This window comes from Papio anubis, chromosome 20 (genome assembly GCF_008728515.1).
Source record: "Papio anubis isolate 15944 chromosome 20, Panubis1.0, whole genome shotgun sequence".
Classification (NCBI taxonomy): domain Eukaryota; kingdom Metazoa; phylum Chordata; class Mammalia; order Primates; family Cercopithecidae; genus Papio; species Papio anubis.
In genome coordinates this window covers 37,710,656-37,722,952 of record NC_044995.1, presented here as the reverse complement: position 1 = coordinate 37,722,952, position 12,297 = coordinate 37,710,656, and the positions used below count along the sequence as shown (strand labels likewise).

Genomic DNA, 12,297 nt, shown 5'->3' with positions numbered 1-12,297 from the left:
TCCCCCCAGGGAAGGCGTTCCAGCGCGCTAGGCAGATGAACATCGACGTCGCCACGTGGGTGCGGCTGCTCCGGAGGCTCATCCCCAATGCCACGGGCACAGGCACCTTCAGCCCTGGGGCTTCTCCAGGATCCGAGGCCCGGACCACGGGGTAAGGAAGGAGGGCCCCGGGGTCCCGGCCGCCCCTTGAAGCCTGCGAGGGTCCTGGGCCCCAGACACACCCTCCTCTCGTCTGCGGCAGTGACATATCGGTGGAGAAGCTGAACCTCGGCACTGACTCGGACGGCTCACCTCAGAAGAGCTCGCGGGATCCTCCTTCCCGCCCATCGAGCCTGGTGAGGGTCCCTCCTTCTCCCCGGCTAGGCCTGGCCTGAGCAGCGTCAGGGGTCCCGCTCCAGGCTCAGAGACCACTAGGAACTTCCCTGGAGCCCCGCAGCATGTCTGTGGCAGAACCAGGGCCCAGATCTCTATGCTGGTTAAAACCTGTGCCCAGATCTCCATCCTGGTTAACAAACGGCTCATGCCTATAATCTCAGCACTTCTGGGAGGCTGACATGGGAGGATTGCTGGAGCCCAGGAGTTTGAGACCGGCCTGGGCAACACAGTGAGCCACGGTGAGCCATGATCCTGCCCCTGCATGGCAGCCTGGGCAACATAGGGAAATCTTATCTCAAAAAATAAAACAGGCCGGGCGCAGTGGGTCACACCTGTAATCCCAGCACTTTGGGAGGCTGAGGCCAGGAGTTCAAGACCAGCCTGGCCACCACAATGAAACCCCGTCTCTACTAAAAATACAAGAATTAGCCGGGTGCGGTGGTGGGCACCTGTAATCCCAGCTACCCGGGCAACTGGGGCAGCTGAACCTGAGAGGCGGAGGTTGCAGTGAGCCAAGATCATGCCAACTGCGCTCCAACCTGGGTGACAGAGCGAGACTCCGTCTCAAAAAATAAAAATAAATAAATAAAACTGTGAGCTCGGGGGCTGGGCCGCCTGGGTTCCCATCCCTGCCCTGCCACCTCTTGGCTCTGCGCTTCACCTCTCTGTGCCTCAGTGCACCGCTTTGCAAAATGAGCATATTTAAAACTCATGTCGATGACAGAGTGATCGAGAGAGTGCTGTGCTCTAGGCAGAGGTTAACGCAAGCTGGGAGCCACAAGGGGACCTGCCGGGTGATGGAAATGTTCCTCGTCTTTATCTAGGTCAGAGGTCAGCATGCATTTTCCGGAAAGGGCCAGAGAGTCAATATTTTTGGCTTTGTGGGCGAGACAGTCCCTGTCTGCTTTGTAGTTTGAAAGCAGCCACAGACGATTTGTACACCATAAGCGTGTCTCTATTCCGGTAAAACCTTATTGGTAGTTCACACGGAAGTTTGAACATCGTAGAACTTTCATGGGCAATGAAACATTCTTCCTCTTTTTTTTTTTCCCCCAACGATTTAAAAATGTAAAAATCACTTCACCTGTGGTCCCAGCTACTTGGGAGGCCGAGGCAGGAGGATGACTTGAGTCCAGGAGTTGGAGTCCAGCCTCAACAACATGGTGAAACTCCATCTTTTTTTTTTTTTGAGATGGAGTCTCACTCTTGCCCAGGCTGGAGTGCAGTAGTGTGATCTGGGCTTACTGCAGCCTCCACCTCCTGGGTTCAAGGAATTCTCCTGCCTCAGCCACGCGAGTAGCTGGGACTACAACTGTGCGCCACCACACCCGGCTAATTTTTGTATTTTTAATAGAGACGGGGTTTCATCTTGTTGACCAGGCTAGTCTTGAACTCCTGACCTCAGGTGATCTGCCCGCCTCAGCCTCCCAAAGTGCTGGGATTATAGGTGTGAGCCACTGCGTCCAGCCACTGCATCTCTTTAAAAAAAAAAAAAAAAAACGGTGAAAGCTGGCCGGGCGCGGTGGCTCAAGCCTGTAATCCCAGCACTTTGGGAGGCCGAGACCATCCTGGCTAACACGGTGAAACCCCGTCTCTACTAAGAAATACAAAAAAACACTAGCCGGGTGAGGTGGCAGGCGCCTGTAGTCCCAGCTACTCGGGAGGCTGAGGCAGGAGAATGGCGTGAACCCGGGCGGCGGAGCTTGCAGTGAGCCGAGATTGCGCCACTGCACTCCAGCCTGGGCGACAAAGCGAGACTCTGTCTCAAGAAAAAAAAAAATTAAAACATTTTAAAAAAAATAAAAAAATTAAAAATGGACATTGTCGAGCCAGGCATGATGGGACTTGTAGTCCCAGCTACTCGGGAAGCTGAACAATTCTGTAATCCCAGCACTTTGGAGGCTGAGGCGGATAGATCACCTGAGGTCGGGAGTTCGAGACCACCCTGACCAACATGGAGAAACCCCATCTCTACTAAAAATATAAAAAATTAGCCTGGCTTGGTGGTGCATGCCTGTAATCTCAGCTCTTTGGGAGACTGAGGTAGGAGAATCACTTGAACCCGGGAGGCGGAGGTTGCAGTGAACGGAGATCGTGCCATTGTACTCCAGCCTGGGTAACAAGAATGAAACTCAGTCTCAAAAAAAAAAAATTAGCTGGGTGTGGTGGTGCAAGCCTTTAGTCCCACCCCCTACCTTCAGGAGGTGAAGGTAGAGTTGAAGGCTGCACTAAGCTATGACTGTGCCACTGCACTCCATCCTGGGCGACAGAGCAAGACTCTGTCTCTAAAAAAAACAAAAAAGAAAATTCGGGCTGGGCGTGGTGGCTCACGTCTGTAATCCCAGCACTTTGGGAGGCCGTGGTGGGTGGATCACCTGAGGTCAAGAGTTCCAGACCAGCCTGGCCAACATGGTGAAACCCCATCTCTACTAAAAGTACACAAATTAGCCAGGCGTGGTGGTGCAGGCATGTGGCTGGAGGAGAGTGAGTGAGGGGCCGCATGGGAGGAGAGGTGAGGACAGAGAGGTGGGGGGCAGATCTTGCAGGGCCTCAGAGGCTGTTGTGGTTATGAGAGCATCTCTGACTCTCCTTACTCTGGCCTCTTCTCCGCCACAGAGCTCCCCGATCCAGGAATCCTCCATCACTCCCAAGCTGCCTTCGGAGACCCAGGAGACCCCAGGCCCCGCCCTGTGCAGGTGACACCACTCCCCGGCCCCCTGCCCACCACCCACCCCTGCCTGCTGTCCTTGTCCTCACCAGTGGTCTCTCTCCACAGCCCTCTGAGGAAGTCACCTCTGACCCTTGAGGATTTCAAGTTCCTGGCGGTGCTGGGCCGGGGTCACTTTGGGAAGGTGAGGTGGAGGGCAGGGAATTGGGAGACCCCCCCCCAGGTCCCTGGCTGGCCACTAAAACCACCCCTGCTCACTGTGGTTCCAGGTGCTGCTCTCTGAATTCCGGCCCAGTGGGGAGCTGTTCGCCATCAAGGCTCTGAAGAAAGGGGATATTGTGGCCCGAGACGAGGTGGAGAGGTGGGGACCTGCCGTGGTCCTCTGGGGACCTCTGTCTTCTCTTTTGGGAAATGACAGAGCAGTTCTCTCCTTGGAGCTGCAGGGAGAGTGACTCATAGTGGTCACTAATGCCAGGCACGGTGGCTCTCGCCTGTAACCCCAGCACTCTGGGAGGCCGAGGCAGGTGGATCACTTGGGCTCAGAATTTCAAGACCAGGCTGGGCAACATGGTGACACCCCCATCTTTACAAAACATACAAAATAATTAGCTGAGTGTGGTGGTACGTGCTTGTAGCCCCAGCTACTCATGAGGCTGAGATAGGAGGATCACCTGAGCCCAGTAGGTCAAGGATGCAGTGAGCTGAGATCACACCGCTGCACTCCAGCCTGGGCAACACAGTGAGACCCTGTCTCAGAACAAATAAAAAGTCACTAATACCTACTAGCCTAATACCAAGATAATAATAGCTCTTATAAAAGTTATTCGTTTGTTCCTCCATGTTGCCCTATAAGGTAAATACTGATGGCACAGAGAGGTTGAGCAATTTACCCAAGGTCACACAGCCAGTAAGCAGCAGGTCCAGGATTCAAAGCTAGAGACTCAGGTTCTGAAGCCTGTGCCCTTCGTGGTGCAAACATACTGCCTCTGCTTTGGGGACAGGATCCTGGGTTCAAATCTCACATCTGCAGCATGGGCTTGGAGATCCTGGGGAGGTCACTTCTCCCTTCAGAACCTCAGCCTCTTTGCCAGGCACTGTGGCTTACGCCTGTAATCCCAGCACTTTGGGAGGCCGAGGTGCATGGATCACCCGAGGTCAGGACATCGAGACCAGTATGGCCAACATGGTGAAACCCCGTCTGTACTAAAAATACAAAAATCAGCCGGGCGTGGTAGCGGGCCTCTGTAGTCCCACCTATTTGGGAGGCTGAGGCAGGAGAATCACTTGAACCCAGGAGGCAGAGGTTGCAGTGAGCCCAGATCGCGCCACTGCACTCCAGCTTGACTCTGTCTCAAAAAAAAAAAAAAAAAAAGAACCCCTCTTGATGTGGAGAAGCGGAGTGCTGCTGCCTTCTACACACACGGTTGTCAGGTGCTGTCTACACAGTGCCTAACCCCTCTAAACATTCGGTACAGGCACTGAGATTGTCCCTGGTCTTCCCAGCATTCTTTTGATACTCAGGAACCCAACTCAGAAACAAGTAAAGAAATGTATTGGTCTGCATCAGAAAAGTCCAGGAGTGTGCTGCCTTCAGGCATGGCTGTATCCAGGTGCTGAGATGACATTTCTCAGTTCTGCTTCCCTCTGTATGGGCTTTGCTTGCCGTCTGGGAGTCAGGGGTAAGCGGCGGCCATGGTCTCTGACTTCTGTCCTCCACCCCTCCCCAGCCTGATGTGTGAGAAGCGGATCTTGGCGGCAGTGACCAATGCGGGACATCCCTTCCTGGTGAACCTCTTTGGCTGTTTCCAGACACTGGAGCACGTGTGCTTCGTGATGGAGTACTCGGCCGGTGGGGACCTGATGCTTCACATCCACAGCGACGTGTTCTCTGAGCCTCGTGCCGTGTGAGCCTGGCCCCCCAGCCCGGGCCCCGCCTCCTTCCACAGCGTCTGACATTTCAGTCCCCCCGAGAGGCTGGCAGCCTGCTTCTCACCCCTCCACCCTCAGGCCTTGCTTCCCCCAGCCTCCCAGAGCTTTGGGGAGACTGGGGGGGCTTTTGAGGATGTGGGAGCCAGGCTTATGTGACCCTCCCTGCTTGCAGGGTGGCCCCACCCCTCAGCAGCCTCTCTCTCTGCAGCTTTTATTCCGCCTGTGTGGTGCTGGGCCTACAGTTTCTTCATGAACACAAGATTGTCTACAGGTGTGTGTGTGTGTGCGCATGCATGTGCACACTGCCCGTTGTGGGGACAGGGCCCAGACCCCCGCTCATCCCTCTTCCCACCCCCCAACCCCCAACAGGGACCTGAAGTTGGACAATTTGCTTCTGGACACCGAGGGCTACGTCAAGATCACAGACTTTGGCCTCTGCAAGGAAGGTGAGGGACTGGCCTCGGGATTAGACAAAGGAGCGGGAAGGAATGGGGTCCCTAACCCTACTTGGGGTACCCCCTACCCTGACCCTGGGACAGGGCTGGCTGTGTGGACAACCCCACATTGGGCTGAGTGACTCCTCTGGCCCCCATAACCTCACATGGCCTTGCTGTCCCCAGGGATGGGCTATGGGGACCGGACCAGCACATTTTGTGGGACCCCGGAGTTCCTGGCCCCTGAGGTGCTGACGGACACTTCATACACGCGGGCTGTGGACTGGTGGGGGCTGGGTGTGCTGCTCTACGAGATGCTGGTTGGCGAGGTGAGACCCCACCCCTGTGTGTCTCGGATCTCACTGGAAACTGCGTGTGCCCTAGGGTGGGATCCAAGTCTGCCTCCACCAAGTGCTGTGTGATTGAGGGCTGCTCTGGCTCCCTGGCCTCAGTTTCCACCTCTATAAAATGGGACATTTCCCTGCCCGAGTTAGCCAGCACCCAAGAGCTGCAGCAGGCTGGGCTGGGTTTGGAGCAGCCAGAGGAGAGGCCCCATTCACCCCGGGCCTCCCTCTCCCCAGTCCCCATTCCCAGGGGATGACGAGGAGGAGGTCTTCGATAGCATCGTCAACGATGAGGTCCGCTACCCCCGCTTCCTGTCCGCCGAAGCCATCGGCATCATGAGAAGGGTGAGGACCCCCGACGTGGGGCAGGCCTGGGGGGGGGGCACTGGGGCCCAGAAGGGGACAGATCCTGACACAGTGCTCCTTCCTCCAAGCTGCTGCGGAGGAACCCAGAGCGGAGGCTGGGATCTAGCGAGAGAGATGCAGAAGATGTGAAGAAACAGCCTTTCTTCAGGGTGAGGTTCCCCACAAGGACCTCAGTGACCCCGGCCCTCCCCCCGGGGCCGATTCATCACCCCACACCCGACACCCCCCAGGCCTAGCCGCTTTGCCTCAAAGGCCTCGTTGCACCTCCAGGGCAACATCGTCACCTCCTTTGACACCCCGATTTCCCTCCTCCACTTTTGTTCCCCCCAGGGACCCTCCTAATCCCACATCTCCACTTTCCTCCGCCTCTTTTTTTTTTTTTTTTTTTTTTGAGCCAGGATCTCACTCTGTTGCCCAGGCTGGAATGCAGTGGCTCAATCTCGGCCCACTGCAACCTCCGCCTCCCAGATTCATGCGATTCTCCTACCTCAGCCTTCTGAGTAGCTGGGATTACAGGCACACACCACTCCACCACAGCTGGCTAATTTTTGTATTTTTAGTAGAGATGGGATTTCGCCACTTTGGCCAGGCTGGTCTTGAACTCCTGGCCTCAAGTGATCCTCCCACCTCAGCCTCCCAAAGTTCTGGGATTACAGATGTGAGCTACCACGCCTGGCCTCCACTGTTTCCTAATCCCGCTTCTCCACCAGGCTATCGCAGGTGATCCCTCCTGAGCCCCAGTACCCCCACCCCACTTTTCCCTATATGATGACTCCTCTCCGGGGTCCCCAAGCCCTAGGACTGGTCCCCACTGCAGCACGCCCCCTCCTCAGCCTCCCAGGCTGACCCTCCCCTCCGCTTCCCTCCCCTGCAGACTCTGGGCTGGGAAGCCCTGTTGGCCCGGCGCCTGCCGCCGCCTTTTGTGCCCACGCTGTCTGGCCGCACCGACGTCAGCAACTTTGACGAGGAGTTCACCGGGGAGGCCCCCACACTGAGCCCGCCCCGTGACGCGCGGCCCCTCACAGCCGCGGAGCAGGCGGCCTTCCTGGACTTCGACTTCGTGGCGGGGGGCTGCTAGCCCCCTCCCCTGCCCCTACCCCTGCCCGAGAGCTGTTAGTTTTTAAAAAGGCCTTTGGGATTTGCCTGATCCATGCATCTTGCGTGTCTTCTAGTGTGCAGTCATTGGCGGTGGGGGTGTGCTTGGAGGTGTGGACGTTTGGGGGGCAGGTGGCTGGTTGGTCGTGGGAGTCTCCAGTGATGGGGGTGTCATTTGAAGAGGATCAAGGGGCGGCGTGGACTCGGAGCTGTTCTTATGGGGGGGAGCGTGGGTAAGCGGAGATGGGAGGGGGTCGGTATTGTGTTGGGGGTGCCCAGGGACATGGGGCAAAATGGTTTGGGGACAGGGTTTTGGGGCTGTATTGGAAGAACTCAAAGCCACAGTGAGCAGAATGGTTTCGGAAGTCCGTTAGGGCGGTGGCAAGGTCAGGAAACGCCCCCCACACCCTCTCGCTCTGCTCCCAGCGGAGCCCCAGCCCCCGCCGCCCGCACGGTGCGCTTGCTCCTGCGGCTCCGGCGCCCACGGTCAGGCACCCTGGAGCCTCCTAGAACCGCGCCCCGGTGTCTCCGCGCCATCTTGTGGTAGGCCCCGGAACTGCACCCACCCTGGAAGCGCACTTGGCGCCTCTGCTGCCCCTTGCGCGGCCCCAGTGGATGCCGAAGCCCCGACGGGACTCACCGCTCTGTCTGGGCTCGTAGAATGGCTTTTTATTCCTCAAAGGCTCTTCGCCGCGCACCTGGGCCCGGCCCCAGGGTGGGTTAGCTTCGTCGTTGGGTCTCCGGTTGTGCTTAGAAGTAGCTGAGGCCGCTGTGCCGGGAGCTGCGCAGCGAGCTGGCCTCCCAGGCGCTCGGGGTTAGGCCCAGCCCCGCGGGGCCGCCCTTGGCCCCGGCCCTCGGGGGCAGGAAGCGAAGCAGTTGGCGCAGCACGGCCTGGCGCAGCAGGATGTACACCCAAGGGTCCAGGATCTGGTTCCAGGAGGCAAGGCGCACGGCCAGGAACAGTGGCCGCTGCAGGGAGGTAGAACTCCAGCCCCCGACGGCCAGCGCCACCAACACCTGCGCGGGAAGCCGGTGTGAGCCGTTTGGCGGGCGCAGGCGCAGGGGGGGCGCAGTGATGGTGGGGGCGTGGCTGGAAGGTAAAAGCCTGGGAGGAGGGGCGAGCCGTCGCAGGTAGGGTAAATGGGGATCCAGGTGGGAAGGGGATGCGGAAAAAAAGGAGGGAGGCAAAGAAACAAACACCTTCAGTGGGTGGGGGCTCCGGCCGGAGAGGAGTCTCAGGTGTCCCGGAAAGAGGAAAAACGAGGGGGTTGGGTGAAAGGACTAGGGAATGAAGCGCGGGGGCTTATAATGGTTGGGCAGGAGAGGAGGCTTGTGTGGGTCGGGGTGCGCTACAAAGACCCCAAAAAGGAAGAAGAGAGGGGGGCTAGGAGGAAGGATGGCAGGTCAGATGGAGAAGGCCATGCTGGCTTTGGGGGCAGGTGGGATGGGGCCTCCAGGGGCCGGGGCCTTGGTTGGGTCCGGGACGGAGGCCCAAGGTGTCCTGGGACGACTAAGGGCGGAGGGTGTTGAGAGGGAGCGGGAAGGAGCGTGGCTCGAGGGGCCGGTGCGCCCCTCACCAGCATTGGGCTCCAGCAGATGCACGACACCACCATGATACCGACAAGCTGGCCCACCATCTCCACGTCGTGGGTGCGAGCTCTGCGTGCCGAGCCGCGGCTCTGGGAGCCGCCAAAGGCTGTGGAGGCTGAAGCGATGGATGAGGCGGACGAGGCGGAGGCCGAGCGGGGTCCGCGCGCCCCCCGGCGACGCCGGCTGTCGGGGCCCGAGGCCGAGGAAGGCCCTCGGGAGCGGCGTCGCCAGCGGGCGCGTAGCAGGGCCAGGCCGCTGAGCGTGTTGCACACCAGCGCGGCGAGGAGAGCGACCAGGCCGAGGCCGGCGAAGAGGCCGGCGAGCAGTGCCTGGCGCCAGCCGCCCGAGGGACCCAGGCCGATGAAGCACCACGTGCCCGGGTACTGCAGCTCGTAGCGGCCCACGCGCGCCAGCGGTAGCAGCGCGACGGCTAAGGCCACCGCAGCTACCGCGGCCAGCGCCAGGCGCGCGCGGGAGACCGAGACCCGAGCGGCGTGGAGCAGCGGCCGCGTGACGCCCACGCAGCGCTCCACCGCCATGCCGCAGCCCAGCAGCAGCGGGCACAGGCCGAAGAAGACCATGCAGCCGCCCAGGAAGTGGCAGGCCCCGCCGGCCGGAGCGCGCCCCGCTGTGTACAGGCGCAGCACTAGCGCGCCCGGGATCACGTGGCCTGCCAGGTCGGTGGCCAGCAGGCTGGCCACGAACAGCAGGAAGGTGGCGGCCGAGCGGCGGCGTCGCAGGCGGCCCGCGGCCTGCGCCAGCAGCGCCAGCGCCAGCAGGTTGGACACGGCGCCCAGCGTCATGGAGAAGATGGGCAGCGCAGGCGAAGCGCCCGACGGCGGCACGGCCGACGCGTTGGGGACCCAGGGCGCCGCGCATGTGGTCGCCTCGCCCGCCAGGCTCAGGTTGAGGGGCCCGCAAGGGCTCATGTCAGGCGCCGGGAGTGCTGGATAGAGGAGAAGAGGGCAGAGTGAGGCTGGCTGGGCCAGGGCGGGGACCAGCCCACGGTGCCATCTCAGAACATCAGGCCCATTTGACTCCATGGCGTTCTCAGGCAGCCCCTCTGCCCATGGCAACTCCAAATGACCTGGCCACTCCATTTGGAAACCCTCCTCCCTCTCTTTTGCCTCTCACCGCCCCATCTCCTGCTCCAGGGCCTCCCTCTGTCCCCACTGGCCCCTTCTCTGTCCTTCATGGTTTCCTGCAAGATTCCCCCGAGCCCTGCCCTCAGGCATCTCTGCCAGTGCCTCTGGGCCTCACAGATCCCCCTCTGACCCCCACCTTCCATTTTTACACCGTAGCAAATTCCTGGGGCCTGTGGCTCTATCTGATAGCTCTCACCCATTTCTGCCCCTGTGGTCCTACCTGACTTTCCCCATGTCAGCTTTACTCCTGTCCCATCCTCGAGATTCCCCAGCCCCATCTCTACCACCATGGGCACATCTCTCCCCACGGCCATGTCCCTGTCCCCCATGGACCCATCTCCGACCCCACATGGCACAGCTACATCTGTGCCATGGACGCATCTCTACCCCTGCCCCATGGACCTGCCTCTGATCCACTGCGGTCTCTCGTCACGCCCCACCGCGATCACCTCTGCCTCACCCTGGCTGCCCACGGTTCCACGCCATGTCCCTGCCCCCAGAGGCCATGACCATCCACTCTTTGATATCCTGGAGGTGCGGGTGGAAAGGGCGGAACCGTCCACCAGGCCAGATGGGAAGGGAGGATGGACAGACGATAAGACAGGGACACACAGATCGGGGGGAAGAGCCAGGGACACAGGATGGACAGGTGGCCATGGCCCCAACCCTTCATGCCCTCCTCCTCCCCAGCCAGGGACCCTCACGTGCAACCCGCTTACCCAGCACTGCCTGGGATGCGGGGTCCCCATCACCGGCCGCTCAGCCCTGCTGCCCACTGCGCCCTGGCTCTCCGGCAGGCCGCTTCCTCCCTCCCTCTTCCTGGGGCGGCTCCTCGGCTCCTCCCGCCGCCCTTGCTGGCCTCCAGGGGCCGCTCCACCCCGCGCACGCCCGCTTGGGGCCTGGAGTGGCAGGGACCCCCCTCTCTGCTCCTGGCAATGGATGGGGGCCACTCTGGGCCCCAGCGGCTCCCTCCATGAGAAGGGAGGCTCCCTGGAGTCGTTCTGGCCCCCTGTGACCCCCTCCTCCCAGCAGGGCGGGAGTAGCCCCCTTCCCCCGAGGCTCGGGCCTCTTGCCTCATTAATAAAGTGGATAAAATCTAAACACTGGAAAATGTGAGTGTCGTCTGGGGCAGGCTGGGGCAGCTGCAGGGGGTGCCACTGCCCCCCTCCCTAGAGCTTTGGGACTAGGGGGGCTAACTCCAATTCTTTGGGGGCAGCAATGCCCCCCTGCCCTGCTAAAGCCTTCATGGACATTGGGGTGGGTGCTGGTGGGCAGGGCCTTGGGCAGACTGGCTTGGGTCAGGCCCAGCCTGGCCAGGGGATCCGCCTACTATTTATATAGGGGCTTAAGCCCCGGCTAGGGCCACAGCGAGTCATATCCTGGGAGGCGAGAGGAGGCGGCTGAAAGGGGGCAGGGGAACCAGGAGGCCTGGCGACCTGGGGACTCTCCCCAGTGTCTGGCTCCTGCTTTAAGATGGGCTGAGTGACACCTGGGACACACGTCCTAAGCCACAAAGACTCGCCTCCTGCCCTGAGAAGTAGGGTCACGCTGGCACAGTCTCACACCCTAAGACAATCCTGTCACTTACCACTCAGTTTCATCCTGTCCCCATCTCAGCACAGCCAGGTTGCTGCCACCACATCCCTGACCTCAGGGTCTTACCCCCAGCGCCGGGACACACCCAGAGTTACTACCTCAATTCCAGCCCCTCCCCTCAACACCCCAAAATGCAGCCCTCTGAGATGACCACCCACATCACCCTCCTTAGTGCTGGGAAATAGGGTCTCACTTGGCATCGAGAGACAGATACACGTGCGCGCGCGCGCGCACACACACACACACACACACTGCCAAAACTGCCCCTGGTCACACTCTGTATGACTTGTAATGACCCCCCAACAATCCCAGATAGGCCCCACCGGCACACTCCATACACCTAAGGCACAAGAAGTGACACCCCCTGCCCCTGGACACCAGAGACCTAGCTGGCCACCCCCACCCTCACCCCAAAACAGCAACGCCCTGAGACATACACACCTGCATCCCTAGACACCTCGAGACCTAGCCAGCACCCCCACCCAGGAAACAGCAATACCCTGAGACATACCCTAACACCCCTGAACACCCCGAGACCTAGCCAGGCACCCCTCCTTGCCCCAGAAACAACAGCACCCTAAGACACACACACCCACATCCCAGGACACCCTGACACAGTCACTCCATTGCACTCCCCACCAGACACTGCCAGTTACACCTGCCCTTGCCCTGGAACACAGAGCCAGTGATCACATCCCTCACCCACAACACAGCCCTCCCTCACCGCGTCACGAGCCATCAACACTCTGATAAGA

General features: G+C 60.1%; 2 protein-coding genes across 6 annotated transcripts in view; one reads left to right on the top strand and one right to left on the bottom strand.

Annotated features, from left to right (window-relative positions):
* Nucleotides 1-7,271, top strand: part of PKN1 (protein kinase N1) — a 40,465-nt gene extending 33,194 nt beyond the window's left edge. For all 5 annotated transcript variants that reach the window (XM_009193708.2, XM_003915044.4, XM_009193709.4 and 2 more), the window contains 12 exons: nucleotides 10-151; nucleotides 242-335; nucleotides 2,992-3,071; nucleotides 3,152-3,227; nucleotides 3,313-3,404; nucleotides 4,771-4,947; nucleotides 5,181-5,243; nucleotides 5,342-5,418; nucleotides 5,593-5,735; nucleotides 5,988-6,095; nucleotides 6,185-6,265; nucleotides 6,991-7,271. In XM_009193708.2, coding sequence (XP_009191972.2) covers nucleotides 10-151; nucleotides 242-335; nucleotides 2,992-3,071; nucleotides 3,152-3,227; nucleotides 3,313-3,404; nucleotides 4,771-4,947; nucleotides 5,181-5,243; nucleotides 5,342-5,418; nucleotides 5,593-5,735; nucleotides 5,988-6,095; nucleotides 6,185-6,265; nucleotides 6,991-7,194 — 1,337 coding nt within the window. In that variant the 3' untranslated portion in view covers nucleotides 7,195-7,271. The remainder of the gene's footprint in view (nucleotides 1-9; nucleotides 152-241; nucleotides 336-2,991; nucleotides 3,072-3,151; nucleotides 3,228-3,312; nucleotides 3,405-4,770; nucleotides 4,948-5,180; nucleotides 5,244-5,341; nucleotides 5,419-5,592; nucleotides 5,736-5,987; nucleotides 6,096-6,184; nucleotides 6,266-6,990) is intronic.
* Nucleotides 7,272-7,861: 590 nt separating this feature from the next.
* On the bottom strand, nucleotides 7,862-9,999 carry PTGER1 (prostaglandin E receptor 1). Its single transcript, XM_021930791.2, has 2 exons — nucleotides 8,789-9,999; nucleotides 7,862-8,228 (listed from the first exon to the last, which is right to left on the bottom strand). The coding sequence occupies exons 1-2, from the start codon at nucleotides 9,899-9,901 to the stop codon at nucleotides 7,962-7,964; spliced, it is 1,380 nt and encodes a 459-aa protein (XP_021786483.1). The 5' UTR covers nucleotides 9,902-9,999; the 3' UTR covers nucleotides 7,862-7,961.
* Nucleotides 10,000-12,297: the final 2,298 nt, after the last annotated feature.